At 44.3% G+C, this 27,672-nt stretch overlaps 1 protein-coding gene across 3 annotated transcripts; it reads left to right on the top strand.

The window, feature by feature from the left end:
• Positions 1–1,067: 1,067 nt before the first annotated feature.
• On the top strand, positions 1,068–14,868 carry LOC137429049 (serine/arginine-rich splicing factor 5). 3 transcript variants are annotated; one of them, XM_068119067.2, is made up of 8 exons: positions 1,068–1,130; positions 5,531–5,678; positions 5,780–5,850; positions 7,523–7,618; positions 7,758–7,827; positions 8,604–8,677; positions 13,962–14,069; positions 14,160–14,868. In XM_068119067.2, exons 2-8 carry the CDS (start codon positions 5,553–5,555, stop codon positions 14,371–14,373), a joined length of 759 nt encoding a protein of 252 aa, XP_067975168.1. In that variant the 5' UTR covers positions 1,068–1,130; positions 5,531–5,552; the 3' UTR covers positions 14,374–14,868. The 3 variants fall into 3 exon arrangements, with proteins under 3 accessions (XP_067975168.1, XP_067975166.1, XP_078637136.1); XM_068119065.2 differs by having other exon boundaries at positions 1,098–1,312; XM_078781010.1 differs by having other exon boundaries at positions 1,103–1,189.
• Positions 14,869–27,672: the final 12,804 nt, after the last annotated feature.

Here is a 27,672-nt window from a genome sequence, read left to right as displayed (position 1 = left end):
CATGTCATAAATCGATAACCTTGGTGGGGTGCTCCTCTCATATCATAAATAGATAACCTTGGCGGAGTGCTCCAAAAAACAGATAACATTGGTGGGGTGCTCCTCTCATATCATAAATCGATAACCTTGGCGGAGTGCTCCAAAAACCAGATAACCTTGGTGGGGTGCTCCTCTCATAAATAGATAACCTTGGCGGGGTGCTCCAAAAAACAGATAACCATGGTGGGGTGCTCCAAAAAACAGATAACCTTGGCGGGGTGCTCCAAAAAACAGATAACCTTGGTGGGGTGCTACTCTCATAAATAGATAACCTTGGTGGGGTGCTCCTCTCATATCATAAATAGATAACCTTGGCGGAGTGCTCCAAAAAACAGATAACATTGGTGGGGTGCTCCTCTCATATCATAAATCGATAACCTTGGCGGAGTGCTCCAAAAAACAGATAACCTTGGTGGGGTGCTCCTCTCATAAATAGATAACCTTGGCGGGGTGCTCCTCTCATATCATCAATCGATAACCTTGGCGGAGTGCTCCTCTCATATCATCAATCGATAACCTTGGCGGAGTGCTCCAAAAAACAGATGACATTGGTGTGCTTCTGTCATAGATAACCTCTCATAGATAAACTTTGTATCCGCTGATAACACAATCAATTCGTGTGGTGAATAAGTCACAAGAGCATCCAGTTAACGACGGCTCGGACAGTGTCTGCTCGAGTTCCACGATATCCCTGTTTCCATGGAGATCGCCATGTTGTTAAGCGATGCCGAGCGCTCTGTTCCGTTTGTGTGCTTGCTTGTCCGCTTTGAATAAAGAAAGCCGCTTGGTAAGCGATAACAAGCTGCTTGTTAAAGGAACACACGCACTGGTTAAATATCGAGATGGTTATTTTTTAACCACAATTCCCTCATTGTAATAAAATTAATATGCATAGCACCTTTAAATTATTAGCAACAACTTGTCATTTCTGATGTTTAAAAGTTTAACCTTTTGAAAAGAAAGAAGAGTAAACGTGGCCGATTAATGGACGAATGAACATCCTCGACCTAAGCTCCGCCCAGTTTGCTGCCCCTGCGAGTTTTTCTTGCAAACCCCGTAGAGCTTCTTGTTCAGTGAAGCCATTTTGTTTGGTTCGTTGTGCTCCTTCTCTCTGTCTGTCTCTGCGGTTTGATTTACACGGGTTTTCTTTGTGGGTTTTTTTTCAGCTCCCATCGCATGCATGTTCCTGCCTAATTTGATCACAATAATTAAGAACTTTGACATCTGTCGAGTCATTTTGTGCTCCATATGTTGTTTAATGTATTCGGATGACGTAAGTGTGTGAATTATCGTTTGGAAATGTTTAAAGCCCGTCGGTTTCAGTTTATCTGAACTTAGCGAGTTTATTTCGTTCTGATTAAAACTTGAAGCGGCCGCGGATCAATCGATGTGTTTAAAATGGCGTCGACGTTGATCTGAGGGAGATGATGATAAAATGGGCCCCGACTTCCATTTGGAGTTTTTCATCTTAAAATGTCTTCTTTCCCTTTGTTTGGGAAAAATGTTTTTTTTAACCGAATTGGCGTTTATAATCGTTTGGGTTTTTGTGTTCACGAGAATGTTTCGTAATATACTAGTACGTTGTTGTAGTTGTAGTCGTAGTTGTAGTTCAGTTGTACAATATCGATGGAGTGAAAATATAATGCGTGGGTCTGGTATACTGTACACATTGCATTTTAGTATTGTAATTTGTTGGTGTGAGTGCATAAATGACGTACGTGTACATACAGGCACTGGTACCTTGATTTACATGTACGTGCAGGTACTGTGATTTACGTGTACATACAGGTGCAGGTACCTTCATTTACATGTACATACAGGTACTGGTACTTACCCTGTCATGATTTGTCATCTTGGCCCGTCATGATTATCCATCATGACTATCATGACATGACCCACTCTCGCCTCGCCCACATGCACTCTTTCTCTCAACAACACACAAACGTTCTCACTCGTACGCATTCTCTTTTTCACTCACATGCACTCTTTCTCACACATATGCATTTTCTCTTACACGCACTTTCTCGCTCGCCCGCACGCACTTTCTCGCTCGCCCGCACACACTTTCTCACACACACTCACTTGTCTTTCTCGCTCGCCCGCACGCACTTTCTCGCTCACACGCATGCACTTTCTCGCTCGCCCGCATACACTTTCTCGCTCGCCCGCACGCACTTTCTTGCTCACACGCATGCACTTTCTCGCTCGCCCGCATACACTTTCTCGCTCGCACGCACGCACTTTCTCGCACGCACGCACTTTCTCGCTCGCCCGCACGCACGCACTTTTTCGCTCGCCCGCACGCACTTTCTCGCTCGCCCGCACGCACTTTCTCGCTCGCCCGCACGCACTTTCTCGCTCGCCCGCACGCACTTTCTCGCTCGCCCGCACGCACTTTCTCGCTCGCACGCACGCACTTTCTCGCTCGCACGCACGCACTTTCTCGCTCGCCCGCACGCACTTTCTCGCTCGCACGCACGCACTTTCTCGCTCGCTCGCACGCACGCACTTTTTCGCTCGCCCGCACACACTTTCTCGCTCGCACGCACGCACTTTCTCTCGCACGCACGCGCACGCTTTCTCTCTCGCACGCATGCTCTTTCTCTCCAACCACACGCACGCTCTTTCTGTCCAACTGCACGCACGCTCTTTCTCTCCAACCGCACGCACGCTCTTTCTCTCCAACCGCACGCACGCTCTTTCTCTCCAACCGCACGCACGCTCTTTCTCTCCAACCGCACGCACGCTCTTTCTCTCCAACCGCACGCACGCTCTTTCTGTCCAACCGCACGCACGCTCTTTCTCTCCAACCGCACGCACGCTCTTTCTCTCCAACCGCACGCACGCTCTTTCTCTCCAACCGCACGCACGCTCTTTCTCTCCAACCGCACGCACGCTCTTTCTCTCCAACCGCACGCACGCTCTTTCTGTCCAACCGCACGCACGCTCTTTTTCTCCAACCGCACGCACGCTCTTTCTCTCCAACCGCACGCACGCTCTTTCTGTCCAACCGCACGCACGCTCTTTCTCTCCAACCGCACGCACGCTCTTTCTCTCCAACCGCACGCACGCTCTTTCTCTCCAACCGCACGCACGCTCTTTCTCTCCAACCGCACGCACGCTCTTTCTCTCCAACCGCACGCACGCTCTTTCTCTCCAACCGCACGCACGCTCTTTCTCTCCAACCGCACGCACGCTCTTTCTCTCCAACCGCACGCACGCTCTTTCTCTCCAACCGCACGCACGCTCTTTCTCTCCAACCGCACGCACGCTCTTTCTCTCCAACCGCACGCACGCTCTTTCTCTCCAACCGCACGCACGCTCTTTCTCTCCAACCGCACGCACGCTCTTTCTCTCCAACCGCATGCACGCTCTTTCTCTCCAACCGCGCACGCGCTCTTTCTCCCCAACCGCACGCACACTTTCTCCCCAACCGCACGCACGCTCTTTCTCTCCAACCGCACGCACGCTCTTTCTGTCCAACCGCACGCACGCTCTTTCTCTCCAACCGCACGCACGCTCTTTCTCTCCAACCGCACGCACGCTCTTTCTCTCCGACCGCACGCACGCTCTTTCTCTCCAACCGCACGCACGCTCTTTCTGTCCAACCGCACGCACGCTCTTTCTCTCCAACCGCACGCACGCTCTTTCTCTCCAACCGCACGCACGCTCTTTCTGTCCAACCGCACGCACGCTCTTTCTGTCCAACCGCACGCACGCTCTTTTTCTCCAACCGCACGCACGCTCTTTTTCTCCAACCGCACGCACGCTCTTTCTCTCCAACCGCACGCACGCTCTTTCTCTCCAACCGCACGCACGCTCTTTCTCTCCAACCGCACGCACGCTCTTTCTCTCCAACCGCACGCACGCTCTTTCTCTCCAACCGCACGCACGCTCTTTCTCTCCAACCGCACGCACGCTCTTTCTCTCCAACCGCACGCACGCTCTTTCTCTCCAACCGCACGCACGCTCTTTCTCTCCAACCGCACGCACGCTCTTTCTCTCCAACCGCACGCACGCTCTTTCTCTCCAACCGCACGCACGCTCTTTCTCTCCAACCGCGCGCGCGCTCTTTCTCCCCAACCGCACGCACACTTTCTCCCCAACCGCACGCACACTTTCTCCCCAACGGCACGCACGCTCTTTCTCTCCAACCGCACGCACGCTCTTTCTGTCCAAACGCACGCACGCTCTTTCTCTCCAACCGCACGCACGCTCTTTCTCTCCAACCGCACGCACGCTCTTTCTCTCCAACCGCACGCACGCTCTTTCTCTCCAACCGCACGCACGCTCTTTCTGTCCAACCGCACGCACGCTCTTTCTGTCCAACCGCACGCACGCTCTTTCTGTCCAACCGCACGCACGCTCTTTCTGTCCAACCGCACGCACGCTCTTTTTCTCCAACCGCACGCACGCTCTTTTTCTCCAACCGCGCGCACGCTCTTTCTCTCCAACCGCGCGCACGCTCTTTCTCTCCAATCGCACGCACGCTTTTTCTCTCCAACCGCACGCACGCTCTTTCTCTCCAACCGCACGCACGCTCTTTCTCTCCAACCGCACGCACGCTCTTTCTCTCCAACCGCACGCACGCTCTTTCTGTCCAACCGCACGCACGCTCTTTCTGTCCAACCGCACGCACGCTCTTTTTCTCCAACCGCACGCACGCTCTTTCTCTCCAACCGCACGCACGCTCTTTCTCTCCAACCGCACGCACGCTCTTTCTCTCCAACCGCACGCACGCTCTTTCTCTCCAACCGCACGCGCGCTCTTTCTCTCCAACCGCACGCGCGCTCTTTCTCTCCAACCGCACGCACGCTCTTTCTCTCCAACCGCACGCACGCTCTTTCTCTCCAACCGCACGCACGCTCTTTCTCTCCAACCACACGCACGCTCTTTCTCTCCAACCGCACGCGCTCTCAATCGTGCGTGCGCTTTCTGCCGCATGCGCACTCACTTTATCCGTCTCTCTTTTCTCGCTCTTTCTCTCCAACCGCACGCACGCTCTTTCTCTCCAACCGCACGCGCTCTCAATCGTGCGTGCGCTTTCTGCCGCATGCACACTCACTTTATCCGTCTCTCTTTCTCTCTCACACTCACTGCTGGTGTTGTACATATACCTGTGAACATGGCCCTTTTGGTCGGGTTCAAAGGTATTTATGTGCGGAGATATTGTACACTCCCTGTGACCTTTTATTTTTGTAGTTTTTATTATTTTCTTTTGTAATTGCATGTGTGCATACTTACCCCATTTAAACAATATTAATGTCTTGATGGTCCATTTATTAAAAATTTTTGGGAGCTGACTTTTAATGTGTAGTGGTTAGACAAAGTTTGTCTGCTCAGTTGCTCTTCTTGTCCTGCAATTTTAGAATATTGAGAATGTGGTAACATTCTTGGGCACATTGTTCACAGATTCCTCAACTGACATGTTCACTGCAAAGTCAATAACGTGTCATTGATTTGTCATGATTTATTACATCTCCCGGTGCAGTGACCTACTTGATCCCAACACCATGACTTCGTGCCGTGTATTCATCGGTCGCCTTGGACCTGACGTACGGACAAGGGATGTGGAAAGGTTTTTCAAGGGCTATGGCAGAATCCGCGATATCGATATCAAAACAGGCTTTGGCTTTGTGGTGAGCTTTGTGATACGCTCTGTCATACATGACGTTCCTTTCCTATGCGATCTGTTTGAGTGGTTGTAATCTTATAATTATTATTATTATTTTTCTTTTAGGAATTTGATGACTCTAGAGATGCAGAAGATGCTATATGTGATCTCAATGGAAAGGAGCTGAATAACGAGAGGTAACTATTGCTTGATTAAAATCCTCATTCTTGGCCTGAATAATTGAGTGCTTCACTATTTTTTTTATGCCTCCGCCCCCGAAGGTCGCCGGAGGCATTATGGTTTCGGGTTGTCCGTCCGTCCGTAGGGGCTAAACATAGTTTTTCTCAGCAATCACGTCCGATTGAGACGAAACTTTCAGGGTAGGAGTGACACCCATGCAGAATGTTTTTATGATCATTGTGATGTCATCGGTCACGTGGTATGGCAGCCATGTTGGATTAAATGCAAATAATTAAAATTTTATTTCTTGGAAACCACGGAATGGAAAAATTTGAAACTTGGCACATTGTCAAGTACTCCAAATGGGGCACAAAAGCATGCTAATGATATCATAGGTGAAGTGGTATCCCAGCCAAAAATGTTTTAATCTAATTCCTTATCCTAAAAATCTGAAATTGCATGCACATGATCTATGACCAATTTGTATTGAAATATTAAGTTTATGACATCATAGGTCACATGGTTTGGCAGCCATATTGGATTTAACCTAAAACCTTTTAAAAAACATCTTCTCCCAAAGCACCAAATCGATTGACTCAAAACTTTTTGTGTTATTGACTAGGCATGGAGTTTAAAAGATGATCACGAAAACATTGTTGGTCATATGGTGTGCCAGCCATATTGGATTTTATGAAAATATTAAATAATTATATATATATATGAAACCGCTTACCCTATCGCGGCAAAATTTCACAAATATCATCCAACATCATTGCTGCATATCATTTGAAAATTATGATGTCGTAGGTCACGTGATTTGGCAGCCATCTTGAATAGAAAAACGAACCATCTCTGATCACCACAAAACTTCACAAACGTGATCCCCTACCCATACATATGCAGAGTGTACATTTTTAAGGTCGTATGTCACGTGGTGTGGCAGCCATGTTAGCTTGAAAGCCGATATTTAAAAAGTCCTTTCTCTGAAACCGCTTCACCGATCAAAGTGAAACGTGTCATGGCAGAAAATGTGATACATGAAAAGAGCTGAAGGGATTTAAATGAAACTTTATTTTTCGGACGGTGCACGAGGGCATGTATTCTTTGTGGGACTATGCGGAGGCAAATTGGCAACAGTCACATTGCTACAGTTATTTTATTATTTTTGATACTGCAATGATTTAATTATTGACTATTGTAAGTCATAGTTGTAAGTACGCTTACAACTATGACTTACAATAGCGGCACTATCTACCATTTAAATGGTAGATAAATAAAACCAACGGAGGTGTGTTCAGCAGATAATTTTTGTTGCTGACAACGGGCAATCAATCAGCAAGGTATCGTCCGACAAATTGTTTTGGTTGGCCTGGGAAAATATATTTTCATCGGAAAATCTGCTGCGTGATCTATATTTATTCCACGCTTCACTTTAAATTCTGTAACACACGATGGGTACAACATTCTTTTCTTTTTTTCCTACCATTGCCTCCCTTCCTTTTCTTGGTATCGACTTTACGTATCGATACCACCAATTATGATCTCTGAACTTTTGTAATAAAGTAACTATTTGCTGAGGCACTGATCGAATAATGTTGATGCAGGTTAAGTAAAGGCGTTGGAATTGTGATGCATCTTGTTTCCCCTTTTGAAGTGGTCTAATGTCATGCCTCGATGTGTCTTTGTTAGGATTACTGTTGAGCACGCACGACCACCTCTTGCCCGAAATTCACGGATGGAGCAGTCTTCTTCACGAATGCCACCCTTTCGTCGGGGAGGACCCAGGTCGGTATTCCTTGCAATTCAAGGCTCAATTAGATTTACTTGGGGTCTGGTGAGGGTAAAGGGGAGGGGGGGGGGGGGCCGGAGAGGGGTGAGATTTGTTTGAGTCTTGGAACCAGCATTCTTGTTTTGTTCATTGCAGATTTGGACCACCCTCGCGCACTGATCATCGCCTGCTTGTTGAAAATCTGTCTAGTTCGGTCAGCTGGCAAGTGAGTTCATCAAATCACGTTTGTTGTTGTTTAACCTTAAGAAGAAAAAATACATTTTTAGGTTTTTGCAGGCATTCTTCAGTCGTTTCACTCGAGGAATGACTGCGGAAAATGTTGAACATTGGGCTTACTTTTTTATTTTTGTTTTTTAAACTGTGTATCCAGGTTCCTGTTAGTAAATAAACCGGTGATGTCATTATAATCGGTTGTTTTTGTAACCCCTGCCGGCGAGCAGTCTCCCTTGGCAGGCCTGTGTTAATTTGCAGGGCGGTTTTGGTCCTGAGCCGTTGCAAGGGTCTCGTGAGGCAGAAGCCTATTAGGAGGGTCCGGTCGTCTCGTGGGTCGGGGGCTCCTACCAGGGTTGTTCTTACGGTGACGACCTCTGAGTCGAAGCAGTCGTGGGTGGCCATCCAGGAGACTTCTTCATGCCGTCGTCTAGCGCAACTAAGGGGTGCCGGCCGGGAGTGCCGGCATCTCGGGGAGATGAGGGAGAGAAAAAGAGCGCAAGGGTCGTTGGAGAGAGTTTTGCGAGCAAAGTGTGGCGGCGCCATCCAGGTGACTGGTCCTCGATCGAAAAGTTGAGAGGGAAAGGCTCCCGAGGTTGCTGTCAAACTAGAGCTGTGCGTGAAGATTCTCGTTTGGTACGAGCTTTTTCCAATATTACTTGTCTTCATTATCAATATCCAGAGAAAAAAATAACCCTAAATGTGAACAGCTGTTATGTTTTTATAGTTTGTGCCCTCTCTGTCAGTGACCATGTGACTGTGTCATGTCAGGACTTGAAAGACTACATGCGTCAGGCTGGAGAAGTAATCTTTGCTGATGCGCATCGCAGTTCCCAAAACGAGGGGTACGTTGACGCAAGTTTCTTGTGTGTAATCCAATGAGATTATGTTTCTTATCCATATTGAAAGGGATTTGATATGAGCTGGAAGTTACACAAAAGTGAAATGACTACCATTTTCTGCAGGACGGGGGAGGGGTGTGTGTGTGTGTGTGTGTGTGTGCGTGTGCGTGTGCGTGTGCGTGTGCGCGCGCGCGCGCGCCTCCATAACTAGCGTGACCTAAGTCTGCTGCAGATAAATCCCCCTTTTTTTTTTTCCTTTTCTTTTTTTTTGCTGTATCTGTGTACTAACCTCACCCATTACTTGTAACGCCTTTTGCTGATCAAAAAGTGCGCTTAATACACCGGAAAATATGGTATGTATATACAAACTAACCTCATCCCTAACTTTTAACACCTTTTGCCGATAAAAAAGTGTGGTTAATACACCCGAAAGTACGGCATGTATATACACAGTCTGACCCCGCTATTCGCGGGTTCCGTGTGTTCGCGGTTGATGAAATGTGACCTGCTTCTCTATTTGCTGTTTCCTGGAGACCTCTCACGCAATTGTGGAACAAACCACATCTGAAGCATGTTCAAATAAGCAGTGTGATTGACACTTGTACCGAAAAAATATGGCCCTCTCAAGTGATTTTCTGAAATTGCTGCCCACATGACAAGAGGAGGATGCTGTTCAAGTCCCTCATCAAAATGAGGATTTTCTTTGCACCAAAAAATAAACTTTCTTGGATCGATTGCTGAGGTAAATAGCACACTCATCCGAAAAAAAATACGCTTTATCTTGATTTAATGGTGGGAAATCACTGCAGAAGAGCCTTGCTCTAAATAAAGTCAAATAAAGGATGCTCCCTGTTGAAAAAGCCTTCTTCTCCCACGCCCCCATCCAGTGATGTATTTATTTGCATGTATTTGCAAATTTTTGCCAGCATGTATTTGCTGGCTTATCAAACCTCTGCGAAAATCTTGTCCTTATGTCTTCAAAACTTGCTCCTTCTCGCACGCGGTCGTGAACCCAAACACAAGTAATCAGTCTCTCTTCTATCGTGTACTCACTGGTGTCCGTCATACGGAAGCCGTACCTGGAAAACAAATAGGTAACAGAGAGGATACACATATGCATAGGGACTTTGTGGCCACTGTATAATCACGAGCTTCGTGGGCTGTCCCACCAGCTGCGTAAACAAGTCAACCTTGCGAATTGTAGAATGCAAACGCTTCATTAAATCTATTAGTTTGCAATTTACGGTAAAGCATCGTCAGATCTTACACAATGAAAATGCTTTGGGGGATGTTCCACCAGCTGCGTAAACCGGTGGGCAACCTTGCGAATTATAGAATGAAAACGCCTCATTAAATTTATTATTGAAATTGGCAAATAGGCTCAATATGGCATCATCCGATGACATCCCCCACAAGCAATGGGCAGAGTATTCACCTCTCCTGCAGCTACCCACAATGCCCGTATTCCTACAAATACCGACTGTTTTGGGTCTCAATCACTCTTCTCGTCCTGTTGCTTTGACCTGCGTTTTTGACTGGCTGTGCTCATCGTTCAATCATGGCTCGCAAGCGCAAGACCAGTGCCGGAGATGCGTCGACTACCAAGAGGCAGAAGAAAGTGATGTGCCTGAGCCAGGAAGTGGAGCTGCTGGATCGGCTTCCGACAGGAGAGAGAGTGCGGCATCTGTGGACAGGCATTATGGCGTCGACCAATCCACCGTTCGCTACATACGGAAGAACGAGAACGATTTGTGAGAAAGTTTCAGCGAGCACTGTATCGAGTATGAAGGTGGTCACACATGTCTGAAATGTCCACAATCCACATAGAAAGGATGGAGAAGGCTCTCAGCATATCGGTTGAGAAACAACACGCGGAAGAGTATGCCTTTGAGTGGACCTCTCATTTGCGCAAAGGCTAAATCTATTTACCATCATCTGTCTGGCGCCGGTGGTGCCAGCACTCGTGATGCGCCAAGTGATGATGCTACAAGCAGCGGGAGTTCATTCACAGCAAGCAGGGGGATGGTTCCATCGTTTCAAGGAGTGGTACTGCCTGAAAAATGTGAAGCTCACGGGAGCGTGCCTCCACGGACCATGAGGTGACAAATACGTTCCCTGCTCAACTCGTGAGGCTGATCGAAAATAAGGGATACCTCCCAGAGTAGGTGTTCACTGCTGATGATACCGGCCTCTTCTGGAAAAGATGCCCACGAGAACTTTCATCTCGAAGGTTTTGTGTAGTTTCTGTGATTTCAACATTTCAACGCGATGTGACAGCATCGGGATTCAAGGCTACCAAGGACCTGATATCTCTTCTCCTCTGCGCAAACGCAAAAGGGGACTTGATGCTGAAACCCATGATGTTGTACCCGTTCCCTGAACCCGTGTACTCTCAGGGACCAGAACAAGCAAACTCTGCCCGTGTTTTGGACGGCCAACAGGAAATCCTGGGTGAGGGCAGCAACCTTCATGGACTGGTTCCATCATTGTTTCGTCGCTCAGGTGGAGAGGTACATGGCAGAAAAAAAACCTTGCGTTTTTTTTTTTTTTTTTTTTTTTTTTTTTTTTTTTGTATACAAGATCGAGGCTCGTGAAAGAGCGAACATTAATCACACAGAAAGACAAACAGACACACAAAACAAATAACATCGGGAGCGGTAGACAAGATGGGGAGAGAGGGGGAAGGACACAAACACAACATTTGAGAGCAGGGACCGAGAGACATGGAGACATCGAGAGAACTGTGGGAGGGAGAGGGCTTTGGGGGGGAGGCATGGGAAGGGCGGGGGGGGGGGTGGGAGAGGTATAAAACATATGGACACTGCCAAGACTTCCAGGAAAGAAGTTGTAATTTCAAACAAGGTGGATCTGGGGTGAATTAGTGGGGGTAGAAAAGATCAAGGTTTTGGATGGGGGAAGATAAGAGATGGTGGTGAACAGCTGTTTTAAAGACCTGGAGGGAGGAGTGTGATTGAAGTGAGTGTGGGAGTTTGTTCCAGAGGCGGGAGAAAAGAGGAATGAAAGAGTGAAGGTGAGCAGAGAGCCGAGATTTCGGCAGTTTAACCATCAGAGGGTGGCTGGCAGATCTTGTGCGACCTGTAGGAATATTTGGGGGACAGAGCACAGAGAGAGCTGGGGGAGCAAGGCCGGAGAGGAGTCGGTAGAAGACAGAAAGACCACCTACCTGCCTGCGGTGAGTGAGTGAAAGGCCCTCAGAGATAGCTTCATCGCGGGAGATTCCAATGATTCTGAAAGCTTTGGATTCAACAGCGTGAAGCCGAGCCAGGTGTGAGGCAGGAGCACCAGCCCATAGGGGAGAACAGTATTCCATTGAGCTGCGGGTGAAAGCCTTGTATGTGGTGAGGAGCTCAGGTGTGCCTAGGAAGGACTTCGCACGACGGAGGATGCCCAGTCGGCGACTGGCTTTGGAGGCCAGCTTGGAAATGTGGTTTTCCCAAGAAAGATCATGGCAGATGGTGAGACCCAAAAGTTTGAGCGACAGAACTTCTTGGAGAGGATTGTTGAGAAAGTAGATGGGAGGGTTGTCCAGTCGATCTTTTCGGAGAGACATAGTAAGAGTGAGTTCAAGGTTCTCTTGCTTCTGGCAACACTTCTGGCCATCACGGCGACCTGGACATTGCTCACTTGAACGTCGAGGCGATCTTCCTTCCGCACAACACCACCTCCCTCATCCAGCCACTCGACCAAGGTGTGTTTTCAACATTTTAAATGTATTACACCCGTCGCAGCTTTCGGCTCACTCAGGGCTCACGGTGGGGCAGTGTTGGAAGGATTTCAACATTGCCCACTGCATCGGCACCATCAAGGAATCGCTGGATGAGGTGAGAGCCTCCACCATCAATGCGTGCTGGCACAACCTGTGCCCACATGCAGTCTTTCTGCCTTTCCTGATAACACGGAGGAGAGATGTGATTGTCTGGTTGGCATGGCAGTTGGGAGGGGAAGGCTTTGATGACATGCAGCCTGTGAGGAGTTGGAGAATCGCGTTGCCTCACATGGTGACGACCTCACTGACGAGGAGTTGGAGGCCATTACAACCGTTTCTGATGAGGCTGGCAGTGATGAGGAAGACGTGCCGAGGTCCAACCTCATAGTCCAGTTCCTCGGTGAGTTGCTCCAGGACATACGGGAGATTGTTGACAGGTTGGAAGATGCTGACGGTCATGGAGAGGTACCTCAAGTTAAAGAGGGACTTGGATGATGTGCGTCTCCCCTACAAAGAGTTGCATCGAAACCTGCGACAATCTGCCAGGCAGCTCTCCATTATACATTTCTTCCACCCTGCTCCCTCCACCTCAAGACTATTAGCACCCTCTCCTGCTGCCCTCTCAGCGTCCTCAGCAACACCCTCAACTGTTCCCTCTCCTGCCTCTCCCTCAGCGCTCGGCGTTGCAACACCATCATTTGGGTCATCCTCAGAGTTCGAGGAATTCTTGGGATTTTAATTCGTCACCATCATCATTGAAAAGTTGTGTTTGTAAAATAAAAATTTTAAACGGTATTTGATGGTGTGGTGGGTTTTTTTTATTTTTATTTTTTAGCTCAGGTGGAACGAAGTTGCAGGGAGCTCATGTGATGGCGTGTTGTCAGTCCGTAGACACTTGCAACATCTTCTCTGAAACCCCTGAAGGGATTGTGACCAACCCTGGCACAAATGATATTTGTTGTGTTATGACAAAAGTTTGTTCATGGCATTAAATTTTTTTGGGTCTAACGGTTATTACTGTGGATCCAGGTTTGACCCTCCCAAAATAGGAATTTGCTTTTTTTCTCAGAAACTGCACCACACACGATTTTGATGAAACTTGACCACAACCGTCATTAATTATGGAACAAGAGATTGCATTGCATTGCATGTCCCCCACTGATGTGATGTTTTCTAAGTCCAGAAAGGGCATAACGTTGTGAAAATTGTCGAAACACTGAAACTGGAGCTTGTTCTGTAACTTCTCATAATAAAGCCATGCTCCAAGTTTCTGTTTAATATGGTAAAGGGTATGGGAAAAAGTCTGAAAAACCACAGGCGTGATGGACGACGACGGACGGACGGATGGAGAGCGAACATATCGTCTCTGGTGAAATTGGTATGGGACTAATAATGTGGGCAGAGGCATATCATTGGACGTTAGAGTGCCATTCTCATTAAAGCTGAGCAAAAACCCCTTTGTCATGGCACTTGCAAGTACAGATTCCCTCATTTCTGAAATCTGCAAAGATGGTATGAAGTGTTTGTGTAACACTAATGTGCTTTAACTTTTTTGTACAGCGTCGTCGAGTTCGCATCACGCAGTGACATGATGAATGCACTCGACAAGTTGGACGGCAAGGAAATCAACGGCCGCAAAATTCAGCTGCGTGAGGAAAACAAGCAAAGGTATGGACTGCTTGGGTCGATCATTACGCAATGTGTAAAGCATGTGAGAATGTGTTCTTGCATTTTGTTTATTTTGATATTCGCCGCCAGGTCTCGGTCTAATTCCCGTTCCCGTTCGAGGACTCCACGCTCTGGGACTTTCCCGGCTCGAGGTGCACGCCGCCGATCCTCTAGTGGTTCGTCCGTCTCTCGTAGTCCCGCTCAGCGCAGGCAGGACAGTCCCAGCGGCAGTCCACCTGCTCCTTATGCAACGGAGCAGAAGGCTTTCCGTTCCCGTTCTCGTTCCGGAAGCAGCAACGATTAAGGAATGGGCAGTTGGATTCTCCGGCTGATATTTTTTTCTATCCCGAGAGTTGTACATAAGCTTAATTTTTGTCTTGCTCATTTGTCTTTAGTGATGAATACTATTTCATTTTTGTTTAATTGTGGCTGCAATTTTTTTCTTTTTTCATTTGCTTTTCATTCTCTTATTGCATCGTTGTAATGCATAAATGGCTTAAATCAAAAATGTTTTCCCTTTTGTTACTTGTAACTTGCTTTTCCCTACCCCCACTCCATTAACATTAGCAATAAAACTTCAGTTTATATATTTGTCTGCATTGGTTAATTGTGAACATGATTCTTCATGTTCCTTCATCCTGTGTGTCATCCATGTGCCAGGTGGAGCGGCACTTGGTGCTTGTATCGTAGTTTGCTGTATATTTTGCTTTTGGCCTGGAATGTTGACATTTTTGACCAATGTACATAACCTGGAGGTGACGTTGGATAAAAGTGGAAAATTAAAAAAAAAACAAATGCTGCCATGTCCCCTGAGATTTTACCATTGGAAGGGAAGAGGGTGAGTGTTGGGATTTGCTTTATGGTTGGTTGTTGCATTAATAACAAGAACAAGTACAAAAAGTTTTAATTAAAACAAAAGCCGCGTCGTCGTGAGGAAAACAATGCCTAGATGCAGCTGTGCCTATAACGTCGATGTTATAGGCACAGGACATTCCTATTGATTCGATTACTTGATGTTATTTTTGTGCAAAGTGAAAATATATCTCGGCAATTTCCCATGTGTGGCGACGAATTTTTAATATATCTCGGCATTTTCCCATCTGTTATTTCAGGCGGTGTATGAATGACCATGCCGCGATTTAAAAAATATATATCTCGGCAATTTCCCGTATGTGGCGACACGTGAACGAAGCTATGCTCCTCTCCACATTATTGTGACGACGTATAAATTAAATATTTCATTGTGACGATTGTCATCAAATGGACGAATTTTTAATATATCTCGGCATTTTCCCGTCTGTTATTTCGGGCGGTGTATGACTGACCATGCCGCGATTAAAAAAAAAAAAAAATCTCAATGGACTTGAAGTTACAGGCCTTTGAGAATTCATTTCGTTCTATAAAGGGCAACTTTCATCGGATTTTCTTCCCGTTTTTTTTCAACCGAGTCTAAAACTATGTTAGCGACTGAAAAATGAAATGATATATCGAATTTGATTTGAAATAAAACAGAGAGGAAGCCACCACGGGCCTACAAAACAGGCCTCAAAGCTATGCGAGTTAATAAAATGGTGGATATTTGTTTATATGAGGCCTCTCCCAGAATGGGTGGAGCTATGGTTCCCAGAATGGGTGGAGCTTTGAGGTTTTGTCTTCTCTGCAAGAACAAGAAGAACAACAACAACAGCAGAGGGCACTCTGAGCAGCGTCTGCGACACGGCTAAAAAGAGCAATCAGATTGCAAACCCTCGCCAGGATGTATTTTCAGTGGTTTTTGAGGCTTTTGTGTGAAAACAAATACGGCGGTTGAACCACGTGATCGATGACGTCATCATTACTTCTTTTTTTTTCTCCACCAATTTATGCCTGAATGACGTTCAAGAAATTTCATCTTGATAGGATGAAGATTTGTACTTGTTGAATTATGACATCATCAACATACTTTATTCCCCAGGGAGAGTTCTTTACAATGAGCCATGTCTCAATTTTTTTCTATTCAGCGCTCTCCAAGATTTAAAGATGCAAAGTTTTTTGGGTTTTCCAAGATGGCGGCCGAACCACTTGACCAATGAAGTCATCATTGTTTGTTTTTTTCTCCACCAGTTTATGCCGTCATCTCGCTCAAGAAATTGCATCTTGATTGGATGAAGTTTTGTACTTGTCGAATTATCAAATTATGACCATAATGGAAGCCTTGGGCTGAGAGAGTTAAAAATTGGGCACAGTTTATTCCAGGGCAAGACAAATATGTGTGTAAAGTATGGTGATTATATGTGCAATGGTGTCGACGTAGTACTGCGCACAGACAGACAAACAGATGAAAAATCGGTCGGGGACCGAGGACTTGCCGGTATGTACTTTTTTGATCGGCCATTTTGGGCAAATATGGCGGCCGAACCATGTGACTGATGACGTCATTTGTTTTCTAAACTAATTTATTCCTTGATGCTCAAGAAATTTCATCTTGATCAGATGAAGTTTTGTACTTGTCGAATTATGACGTCATAATGGAGGCACCTATGACATCATTAACATATTTTATTTCCCATGGAGAGTTCTTTACAATGAGCCATGTCTCAATTTTTTCTATTCAGCACTTTCAGAGATATGGAGGTGCAAAGTTTTTTGTTTTTTCCAAGATGGCGGCCGAACCACGTGACTGATGGGGAACCCTGCTGACATCTACACAATGGATGCTAATTGGCCAAGTGAACTAACATTACGCGCCGCACCCTATCGTCTCGCAGAGACCAATCGACGCTTGGGCTAATTACTCTCAGGAGCGCTATATCGCGACCAAAACCCAAACAGGACAAGTCAAGAGACAGTTTGATTCTTTATAGCACACGGGGTTTAATAAAGGCAAGAAATGGCGGAAAACAAGCAATGGCAATACAGGTAAATGTGAACAAATATTAAAAGCATGTGTACATTCCCCATATGACCCCAAAGCGACCTTATGCCCTCGGATATAAAAGTCACTTATCACCTGTACAGTGTACACTTATATGGCGTGTCAAGCATTCACCCCACAGAACTGAGAGATGGGAGAGGGACAAGATGGAAGAGTCGGGAAAAAGAAATAGAGGGTTTTTTTTTGCTTGCCCTGTTAAACCTTGTAACAACCCTGTTGAGTTGCCACTGCCCGATGATCTGGCCTGATGTGTTCGTATCGCTCTCCTCACATTCTCTCCTGGATTCCTCCCTCCAATCGGTTTGCGCACTCGGTGGTGGATGGCTGTACGCGATAGTCTTCACAGCTTTGGGGGGAAATGTCTGGTGGGAAAGCGAGGTGATGTGAAGAGCTATGACATGGCCGGACGACGAGATGACCGACTGGGCTGATGCGAAGGTGCACGGGGCTTGATGCGGGGACGTGTGCTTGTGGTGAAGTGAAAAGGAAAAAGGTGCACAGGGCTTGATGCGGGGACGTGTGCTTGTGGTGAAGCGAAAAGGAAAAAGGTGCAGAAAGGAACGGAGAGTGCGTAAAGGGCGAACGTAGCGAAGCGAGCAAACTAGAAAAACAAAGTCCAAAAAGGAAAGACCGACTTCAGACCAACACTGACAGATTCCCTCGATTCATCCTCAGCATTCCCTTTTATACCTCACTCCACCCTACCCAATACTCATGGTTCCCAGGACTCTCATTGGCGGAGACTTCACGTGGGCGGATTGACCCCCGCAGTTCATAAATGGCCATGCCTTGCTCTTCTACGTGGCAGCAGGGTACGATTGGTGGAGTGATGTGCCCACCTAGGACTTTCTGTAAAAAAGAGGAGGGAGGGCGAATATTTTAGTCCACACCTGTTACTTGGATGATTGATGACTTCCCACCGAGGGGAATTGTGGTAGGTTTTTTGGACTCGCCCGCTGAGCCGGCTGTGCCGAACCTTCTGCTGAAGTGGTCGAGAATCTGTGTGGTGCTTTGAGCGAGATGGTTCTAGTCCAGAGTGTGGGAAGGAAAGAACGTGTAACAAAGCTTCACGACGCATGTCTGCCCACATGAATACGGTATATGTGGCGGGCCACGTGAAAAGGGGAAAAGGGGGCTTATGGGTGTTCCTTGGGTAAACTGACCTTTCTTCGTTTTCTGACCACCCGTAAGCCCCCTTTTTCCGTGGCGCACCACATATACAAACAGAATACAAAGAAATAACAGTGTTCATTCTATGTGAATGCCCTTCGTCCACTTCCCTGGAGTCCACAACTGTCGCAATACATTAACAACATTATAACCAAATATTCTACTTAATATGTACCTAGCATGGCATAAACTGGCAATAGTAGAGCAACTTAGGGTGAATTAAACTCAACAAGACCACATGTGCAGGACAGGTGAGGGTAAATGAAAATGTAATTGATATCCCATCAGATAGTATAACCTTGTCCAAAGGACGTCAAAGGAATGGACAGACAGAGGTCTCAGATGTATTATCAGTAACATCCTCTGTCATGTCTCTGGATACAGGCTCGACTATTAACAGGAAGCAGTGAAGCAGTTTATGTGGAAAATACCTAATTATTGGGAAATTGGGGTCATGAATGCAGCCTTTGTGACCATTACTAGATCACATTTCCTCTTTTCCTTTCTCTAGGAATATCATCAAACGCGAGCACTTCACCGGAAATAGAGACCATTGTAAGTAACTTAAGATGAAAGGAAAAGTCGTCTCTGCCATGAAAAAGTTGATCCCCAATTCCAAGGCAGTTGAATAGAAAGTTTGTGAGTTTCTTTTCTTCTTTCACTATCTCCATTAAAAACGGATCCTTCCTCCTGTAAACCGTCTTTCTCCCATGTGACTGCCTCTAATTGTGACGTGCAACATGAGAGAAGACTCAGGAAATGTATTTTACTTATCGTATGAAATTCAATGTGCTAAATTCCATTATGTGGATGTATAAGATTTTGATTACAGGTGAATGTGGAGAGCAAGATGAATGATTAATAAGGAAATTCAGTTTATCTCTCATGGCTGCTGTAGGATCGGCCAGAGTGGCTACTTGTCTTTGAGTTGTACAGCTCTTCAGATGGGTTTGAATCCCGACCCGTGTTGTGCTTTATGCAGGCTGATACATCCATACATAAGAGATTCTTGGATAAAATGCCAGGGGCATAGAAAAGGCCCCTTTATATAAGGGTATGTGCCATGTGGCAAAGTATAGAAAAGAAGAGACATTCCATGGCTTGTGGAAAATGCCAAACAATACAAAATAAGGGGCATTCAAAAAATCTCGTGTGCGCGCTGGACTACCCTTGTGTTCTGAGGAGGAACCAAGTAAAGCTCTAGAAAAGTTAATATAAAGGGGCACCTTACATCTGGCAAATAAAATACATTTACTTCTTCATGCAGGTGTATGAATCAAATTGGCACCCTTTATATGAACTTTTCTAGAGCATTACTTGGTTCCTCAGAACACAAGGGAAGTCCAGCATGCACACGAGATTTTTTGAATGCCCCTTATTTTGTATTGTTTGGCATTTTGGCATATTTATATTTATACTTTTTTGGCATATTTATATTTATACTTTTATTTGGCATATTTATATTTATACTTTTATTTGGCATATTTATATTTATACTTTTTTTGGCATATTTATATTTATACTTTTTTGGCATATTTATATTTATACTTTTATTTGGCATATTTATATTTATACTTTTATTTGGCATATATACATTTATACTTTTTTTGGCATATTTATATTTATACTTTTTTTGGCATATATATATATATATATAGTTATACTTTTTTGGCATATTTATATTTATACTTTTTTTGGCATATATATATTTATACTTTTTTGGCATATATATATTTATACTTTTTTGGCATATTTATATTTATACTTTCATTTGGCATATTTATATTTATACTTTTTTTGGCATATCTATATTTATACTATTTTTGGCATATTTATATTTATACTTTTTTGGCATATTTATATTGTTGCGGTTCTGAGTAGTGTACATATTGATCATTAAAGGTTAAACGTTTCCCCCCATAGTTATTCCACAAGCAACACGTAGGCCACCTTAGAACATTAGTTATGTCATAGTATATGTGAGAATAAGGCCATTTCCGATAGTGTTACCTGCGTTGTGTAAAAGAAATAAGTTTAGGTCCCGTTCATTTTGCCTCCACCCTCCAAATCGACCTCGTTGGGCAGCATCCATCCCGTGCCCTGATTCGGCTAATCCACCTCCTTTGCTGTTCGCTGCTGGCAAGGGTTTTCGCTCAAAACCAGCCAAATTACACGAGGTAGGCCTGAGAGAGGGTGGAGCTGGCGTTGAGTTCGGGGAGCGGCAGCGAGACGGTAAGAGCCAACAATCAACCAGGGCTCGGGTGAAAGGGCATGAGGGGTGTGGTAATGGTGCGGCTGGCAAGTTCCAGAGGGTTCGCTGGGCGGCGCTATATAAACACGCGCACAAAGCCCTTGGACAGGACTGGCAAGATTCGCGCATGTAAAAGGACTGGTTGAAGCGGAGGACTGGCACGATTCGCGCATGTAAAAGGACTGGTCGAAGCGGAGGACTTATGCGACGTGATTGTGCAAAGAGGCCTCGTGAGGAAAGCGCATTGGAAGAGGACTGCAGCGGATACGCGCTTTGAAAGAGCACGTATGCTATTGAACTTGCATTAGGGAGCGCCTATTGAGCGGTATTGAGAGCGCGTATAGCGCCAGTGCATTTATTGCGTACGCGGCTGAGCCGCGAAGTAACCGCCAGCCAACCTTGCCTTTCGCCCTGAAACTGTCCGCTCCGCGTCAACGACCCGCGGGGAGCTTCTGCTGCCCTGACCATCTGCTTCGCGGTACGAGTCGGGGACCGGAGCGACTGCCTGGATGCCATCATCCCTGGACCATCACCCTGACCTTCTACATCCCCGTGTGAGTGTGTCTGAGAGTGAAACGGGCCCGTGTCCAAGGATAAGTTAAGACTGTATAAGCCTCACTGTGTGTCTTCTCCTTCCTGTACAAATTATAAATAAACCGATCTGTTCTTCCTGTTTCTTACAAATTCGACCGTATCAGTCCTTTCCTCCATTGGGTAAGCGTGGCACGATTCGGAACCGCTCAGATCGGGTTTAGTCTTGTTAACGGCTCGGATCACGGCTCGCTATCGCTTGGCGTTTCCACTACAACCGTGATTCGGGCGGGGTTATTTCCTTGCTTCCTGGGAGGCGTTGGTAATTAGGTATTAGGAATTCGGCCTATGACCCTACCCAACGCTGACCGGAAGGAACGTCATAGCCCCGGATCGCGTCGGCTAGCAAAAAGACAAGGGGACAAATCCCCCCTTGGTAAGGGGAGAGGCTGACGTTGAGATCCGCAACAATATTTATACTTTTATTTGGCATATATATATTTATACTTTTTTTGGCATATTTATATTTATACTTTTATTTGGCATATTTATATTTAGACTTTTTTTGGCATATCTAAATTTATACTATTTTTGGCATATTTATATTTATACTTTTTTGGCATATTTATATTTATACTTTTATTTGGCATATTTATATTTAGACTTTTTTGGCATATCTATATTTATACTATTTTTGGCATATTTATATTTATACTTTTTTGGCATATTTATATTTATACTATTTTGGCATATATATATTTATACTTTTTTGCCGTATTTATATTTATACTTTTATTTGGCATATTTATATTTATACTTTTATTTGGCATATTTATATTTATACTTTTTTTGGCATATCTATATTTATACTATTTTTGGCATATTTATATTTATACTTTTTTGGCATATTTATATTTATACTTTTATTTGGCATATTTATATTTATACTTTTTTGGCATATATATATTTATACTTTTTTGGCATATTTGTATTTATACTTTTTTTGGCATATCTATATTTATACTTTTTTGGCATATTTCTGTTTATACTTTTTTGGCATATTTATATTTATACTTTTTTTGGCATATCTATATTTATACTATTTTTGGCATATTTATATTTATACTTTTTTGGCATATTTATATTTATACTTTTATTTGGCATATTTATATTTATACTTTTTTGGCATATATATATTTATACTTTTTTGGCATATATATATTTATACTTTTATTTGGCATATTTGTATTTATACTTTTTTTGGCATATCTATATTTATACTTTTTTGGCATATTTCTGTTTATACTTTTTTGGCATATTTATATTTATACTTTTTTGGCATATCTATATTTATACTTTTTTGGCATATTTCTGTTTATACTTTTTTGGCATATTTATATTTATACTTTTTTGGCATATTTCTATTTATACTTTTTTGGCATATCTATATTTATACTTTTTTGGCATATTTATATTTCTACTTTTTTGGCATATATATATTTATACTTTTTTGGCAAATTTATATTTATACTTTTATTTGGCATATTTGTATTTATACTTTTTTTGGCATATCTATATTTATACTTTTTTGGCATATTTCTATTTATACTTTTTTTGGCATTTTATATTTATACTTTTTTTGGCATATTTATATTTATACTTTTTTGCCATATTTATATTGATACTTTTTTTGGCATATCTATATTTATACTATTTTTGGCATATTTATATTGATACTTTTTTGTTATATTTCTATTTATAGTTTTGTTGGCATATTTATATGACCCTGGCATTTTTTCTAAGAATGTCCCTTCTTTTCTATACTTTGCCACATGACACATACCATACATAAAGGGGCCTTTTCTATGCCCCTGGCATTTTACCCAAGAATGTCCCTTCTTTTCCATACTTTGCCACATGACACATACCATACATAAAGGTGCCTTTTCTATGCCCCTGGCATTTTACCCAAGGTACATTTTAAATACGAACAAAATGCATTTGTTCATTGGACAAAACTTTCATCAAGATAATGTAAAAGACTTGAAAAAGTAAGGAGAAAGAAAGAACATATTCAACCCAGACGGGATTCGAACCCACAATCCCCAGCTTGGGAGTCTGATGCTTTATCCATTTGGCCATTGAGCCAATATGTTATAAAAATTTTTTTTATAAGTTGTATAAATTGTGTATATATGTATATTTATACATATAATATACCAGTAGAAGCCGAGAAACGAATTTTCAGGCCCCATGTTAAAATTGCATACAGAGAAACGATCCCATATAAAGGGAGGGTTGCTTAGCGCCTCCCTTTGATTAAGCCGGAGGACCCGACTGCTAGCACGAGTTGTTGTTACGGACGTTGAAGATCTCACGGAGACTGTTTCGAAAAGGAGGTGAGTTTACAAAAAGTATCTTTTACTTTTCATTGTGCACCGCTCCTTTCCTATGCCATCTCCAGGCGCTGCATGACGTCATTGCCAGGCACCGAAGGGGGCTCGGCAATGACACGCGCTGAAAGGGAGTACTCAGTTTTCACTCCGGTTTCTTGTTACTTGGCAAAATTAATATTTTTTGACAAGTATGTTGATCACTCAGGTTTGTGTGTGTGTGTGTGTGTGTGTGTGTGTGTGTGTGTGTGTTTGTTTGTGTGTTTGTCTGTCCACTCACTTATACTTGCCTACAGGTCACAATTTTAAACCGATCTTCACGAAACTTCACCAAATGGTAGAGTTCGTGGTCCGACAAAATCCTATATATTATTGCGGTTTTGTAAATAGAGGCAACCCCCCCCCCCCCCGACTCCCCCATAGTTAGTTACACCACAACATGTAGCCTCGCTTAGTTAGTTATTTCTTATTAAATGTGAAGTATAGTCTCCTTCCCAGTGTTAGTATGCGTTGAGGCAGGTAGAGTAATGGTAGGCCTCATTGCAGCCTGAAATGCCCTGCCATTGGCCTAGGACAAGTCTTGCAGGCCCGAGGGAGGAGCTGGTGGGCGTGGCCGGTAAGCAGCGAACAGCCAATGGGAGCTAGAGGGAGTGGCCAATAAGTTACAGCCAATGGAGGCTGAAGGGAGTGGCCGAGGGTGACCAATAAGGGGCTGTCACGACACGTGACCCCAGGCGGCCAATGGAGGCCCGTGGAACATTCGAGGTGGGCTCCGGGGGGGCTATAAAACCCGGCCCGGACCCCCATTCGCTCTCTCTCTGACCCGGGATTCTGGACGCTCTCTCTGCCCCGACGATCTCTCTGCCTGGACTCCCTGAATATACGCGCGCTTTTGCCTCACTGACCTTGAGATACACTCCTCGGATTCTTGCTACGTGCACATCCGCGATCAACGCCCCTGCCGCAAACATCCCCGGCTGTAGTGTCCTGGGGTTGGAGTGATCCTTGGGGGTATCTGCCAAACGAGCCCGTCCGGGCAAACTGCACGAGCGGCCGCGCTTTGGGCGCATTCCCCTCTCCCTCCCCTTCCCAAAATGAGTCTGAGGGCCCTTGTCTGGGAACGTAAGTAAGGCCGTTAAGATTCTTCGCTGTGTCCCTTTTCTGTGAATACTGTACATTTGTGAATAAATCCTTAGCAATCCACCCCCCACGAGTGTAGTGTGGGTGGCGGCCTTGTGGACTCGAAGCTTGAGGGGGAGCAGGGCTTAACCCCCCCTCAGTACGTCGACGAGCTCGAGATCCGCAACAATATTTTTGAGTTCAAAAGGTCAAAAGGTCAACATTTGCCGAAGGTCAACCTTTTTTTCGAATTTCTAAAATCCTACATTTTCATCCGATTGACTTGGAATTTGAATGGGATTTTCATATTTGCTAACTGAATTCAACCACCAACTATTTTTGAGAGCAACATAGGCCAAAAGGTCAACATAGGCCAAAGGTCAACCACTTTTTCACATTTCTAAAATCCTTAATTTTCATCCGACTGACTTGAAATTTAAATAGGATTTACATATCGGTGAACTGAATTCAACCACCAATTTTTGAGGTCAAAAGGATGCTCTATGAGTGCCATTCTACTTTGTTCTCTTTCTCCAAGTGTCGCTCTATGAGTGATTTTTCATTTTCTTGTTTGTTTCTTTGTTTTCTTGTTTGTCAGGGCGATATCTCAGCCATACTTTTAGCTAGGAAGCTTACATTTCAGCACAATAGTGACCAAGTACTTTGTCAAAAACGGTATTTCTTGTTTTTTGATCAATCACTTAATTGATAAGTTAATTAATTATTATCGATTCATTATACTTATTTATTTCCTTTCTCTTCTGGGCAATATCTCAGGCAACTTTTGAGCTCGGAAGCTGATATTTGGACACGACAATGACCAAGTGATTTGGCTGTAAAGGATATTGATGATTTATTGATTAATCAATTGATTTATTGATTAATCAATATAGATTAATCGATTCATTATTCGATTCGAGGAAGGTGTGAAAACATTTTGCTACCTCGGAGACATGCTGAATGGAGAAGGTGGATCAGACTCGGCAACGGTTGCTCGAGTGAGATGTGCATGGAAGAAGTTTCGGGAACTGAGTGGCGTGCTGATGAGGAGGAGAGTGTCGCTGAAGCTGAAGGGAAAGGTGTATGCTGCATGTGTGAGAAGTGTTATGATTTATGGGAGCGAGACATGGGTAATGAACGTAGAGCAGCAACGAAGGCTGGAAAGGGTGGAAATGCGAATGGTTCGATGGATGTGCGGAGTATCGTTGAGAGAGAGGAAGACAAATGATGAATTGCGAAAGATGATGGGAATATTGCCTGTGATTGATGCTGTGAAGAGGAACAGGTTGAGATGGTTTGGTCATGTATTGAGGAAGGATGAAAGTGACTGGTTGAGAAGAGTGATGGAAGTTAATGTAGAAGGAAGTAGAGGACGGGGAAGACTGAGAAAGACTTGGCTAAAGATGGTGGAAGAAGAAATGCGGGCAAGGGGGTTAACAAGGAGAGATGCAGAAAATAGGGCAAAATGGAGAAGATTGTCATGGGGACCGCAAGGCTAACCCCCGCTCTAGCAGGGAACATGGCCTTAAAATGCATGTTGTTGTTGTTGTTGATTCATTATTGAATTATTCGACTAATGAGGTAATTAATTTTATTTAAAATTACAGATGCGGATGAAACGGTGGTGGCTAAAGTATTCTAATAGCCAATTGTTTAGTCATTTAATTATTTTACGATTATTGTTTATTTATTTTCTTTCTCATCTGGGCAATATCCCAGGCACCTTTTGAGCTTGGAAGCTGATACTTGGACACGAAAGTGACCAAGTGATGTGGCTATAAGGGATATTTTTGATTTATTGATTAATCAATTAGTCAATTAATCACTTATCGATTAATCAATTAATTATTTAATTTTTTCGATTAATGACATTTAATTAATTTTTAAAAAGCTACAGCTTCGGATGAAGCACTTGTGGTTTAGTTATGCTATTAGCCAATTGATTAAGAAAATATTTTACGATAATTATTTATTCATTGTTATTATGCAATTAATCAATCAATTATTGTACACCTCTCCCTCCCAATACCGTCTCTACGAGCTGCACAGCGGTATCGCCAGGCGCCAAAGGTGCCCAAGCAATGCCGTGCTGGAGGATATATTTTTTTTATTTGGCATGGGGACGGTGTACTTTGAATGTATCTGAACTTGTTTATTTATTTTTCTATGTGCTTAAGGAGAGGTGAACTCTTGCACACTGTTTTTGTAACGTTCACTTTGCCTGCGTCTGGATGGGTTTGAGTGTAGACGAATAGCAGCCGAAATCCGAATCCTAACCAGGTTAATGACTCCATGTTGACCTATTCTGGTCCCTCCTGATGACTCAATCGTTACCTATTCTGGCTCCTCCTGATGACGCCACCTTTACCTATTCTGGTTCCTCCTGATGATTCCATCTTTACCTATTGTGGTTCCTCCTGATGACTCAAACTTTACCTATTCTGGATCCTCCTGATGACTCCATCTTTACCTATTCTGGTTCCTCCTGATGACTCAAACTTTACCTATTCTGGTTCCTCCTGATGACTCAAACTTTACCTATTCTGGTTCCTCCTGATGATTCCATCTTTACCTATTCTGGTTCCTCCTGATGACTCAAACTTTACCTATTCTGGCTCCTCCTGATGACTCCATCTTTACCTATTCTGGATCCCCCTGATGACTCCACCTTTACCTATTCTGGTTCCTCCTGATGAATCCATCTTTACCTATTCTGGTTCCTCCTGATGACTCCAACTTTACCTATTCTGGATCCTCCTGATGACTCCAACTTTACCTATTCTGGCTCCTCCTGATGACTCCATCTTTACCTATTCTGGATCCCCCTGATGACCCCACCTTTACCTATTCTGGTTCCTCCTGATGATTCCATCTTTACCTATTCTGGTTCCTCCTGATGACTCCAACTTTACCTATTCTGGATCCTCCTGATGACTCAACTCAATCTTTACCAATTCTGGTTCCTCCTGATGACTCAATCTATACCGATTCTGGCTCATCCTGATGACTCAATCTTTACCAATTCTGGATCCTCCTGATGACTCAATCTTTACCTATTCTGGTTCCTCCTGATGATTCCATCTTTACCTATTCTGGTTCCTCCTGATGACTCCAACTTTACCTATTCTGGCTCATCCTGATGACTCGATCTTTACCAATTCTGGAACCTCCTGATGACTCAATCTATACCTATTCTGGCTCATCCTGATGACTCAATCTTTACCT

This window comes from Myxine glutinosa, chromosome 6 (assembly GCF_964187855.1).
Source record: "Myxine glutinosa chromosome 6, kmMyxGlut1.1, whole genome shotgun sequence".
Lineage (NCBI taxonomy): Eukaryota > Metazoa > Chordata > Myxini > Myxiniformes > Myxinidae > Myxine > Myxine glutinosa.
Note: the sequence above shows the minus strand (reverse complement) of the source record. Positions and strands in the feature narration are given on the sequence as shown.

Excerpts from the sequence above, each read along its gene's own strand:
- LOC137429049 (XM_068119065.2), top strand. Across the intron at positions 5,679-5,779 it reads AAACAGGCTTTGGCTTTGTG|GAATTTGATGACTCTAGAGA; the intron begins GTGAGCTTTGTG and ends TTTTTCTTTTAG. Across the intron at positions 8,678-13,961 it reads CGCAGTTCCCAAAACGAGGG|CGTCGTCGAGTTCGCATCAC; the intron begins GTACGTTGACGC and ends TTTTTTGTACAG.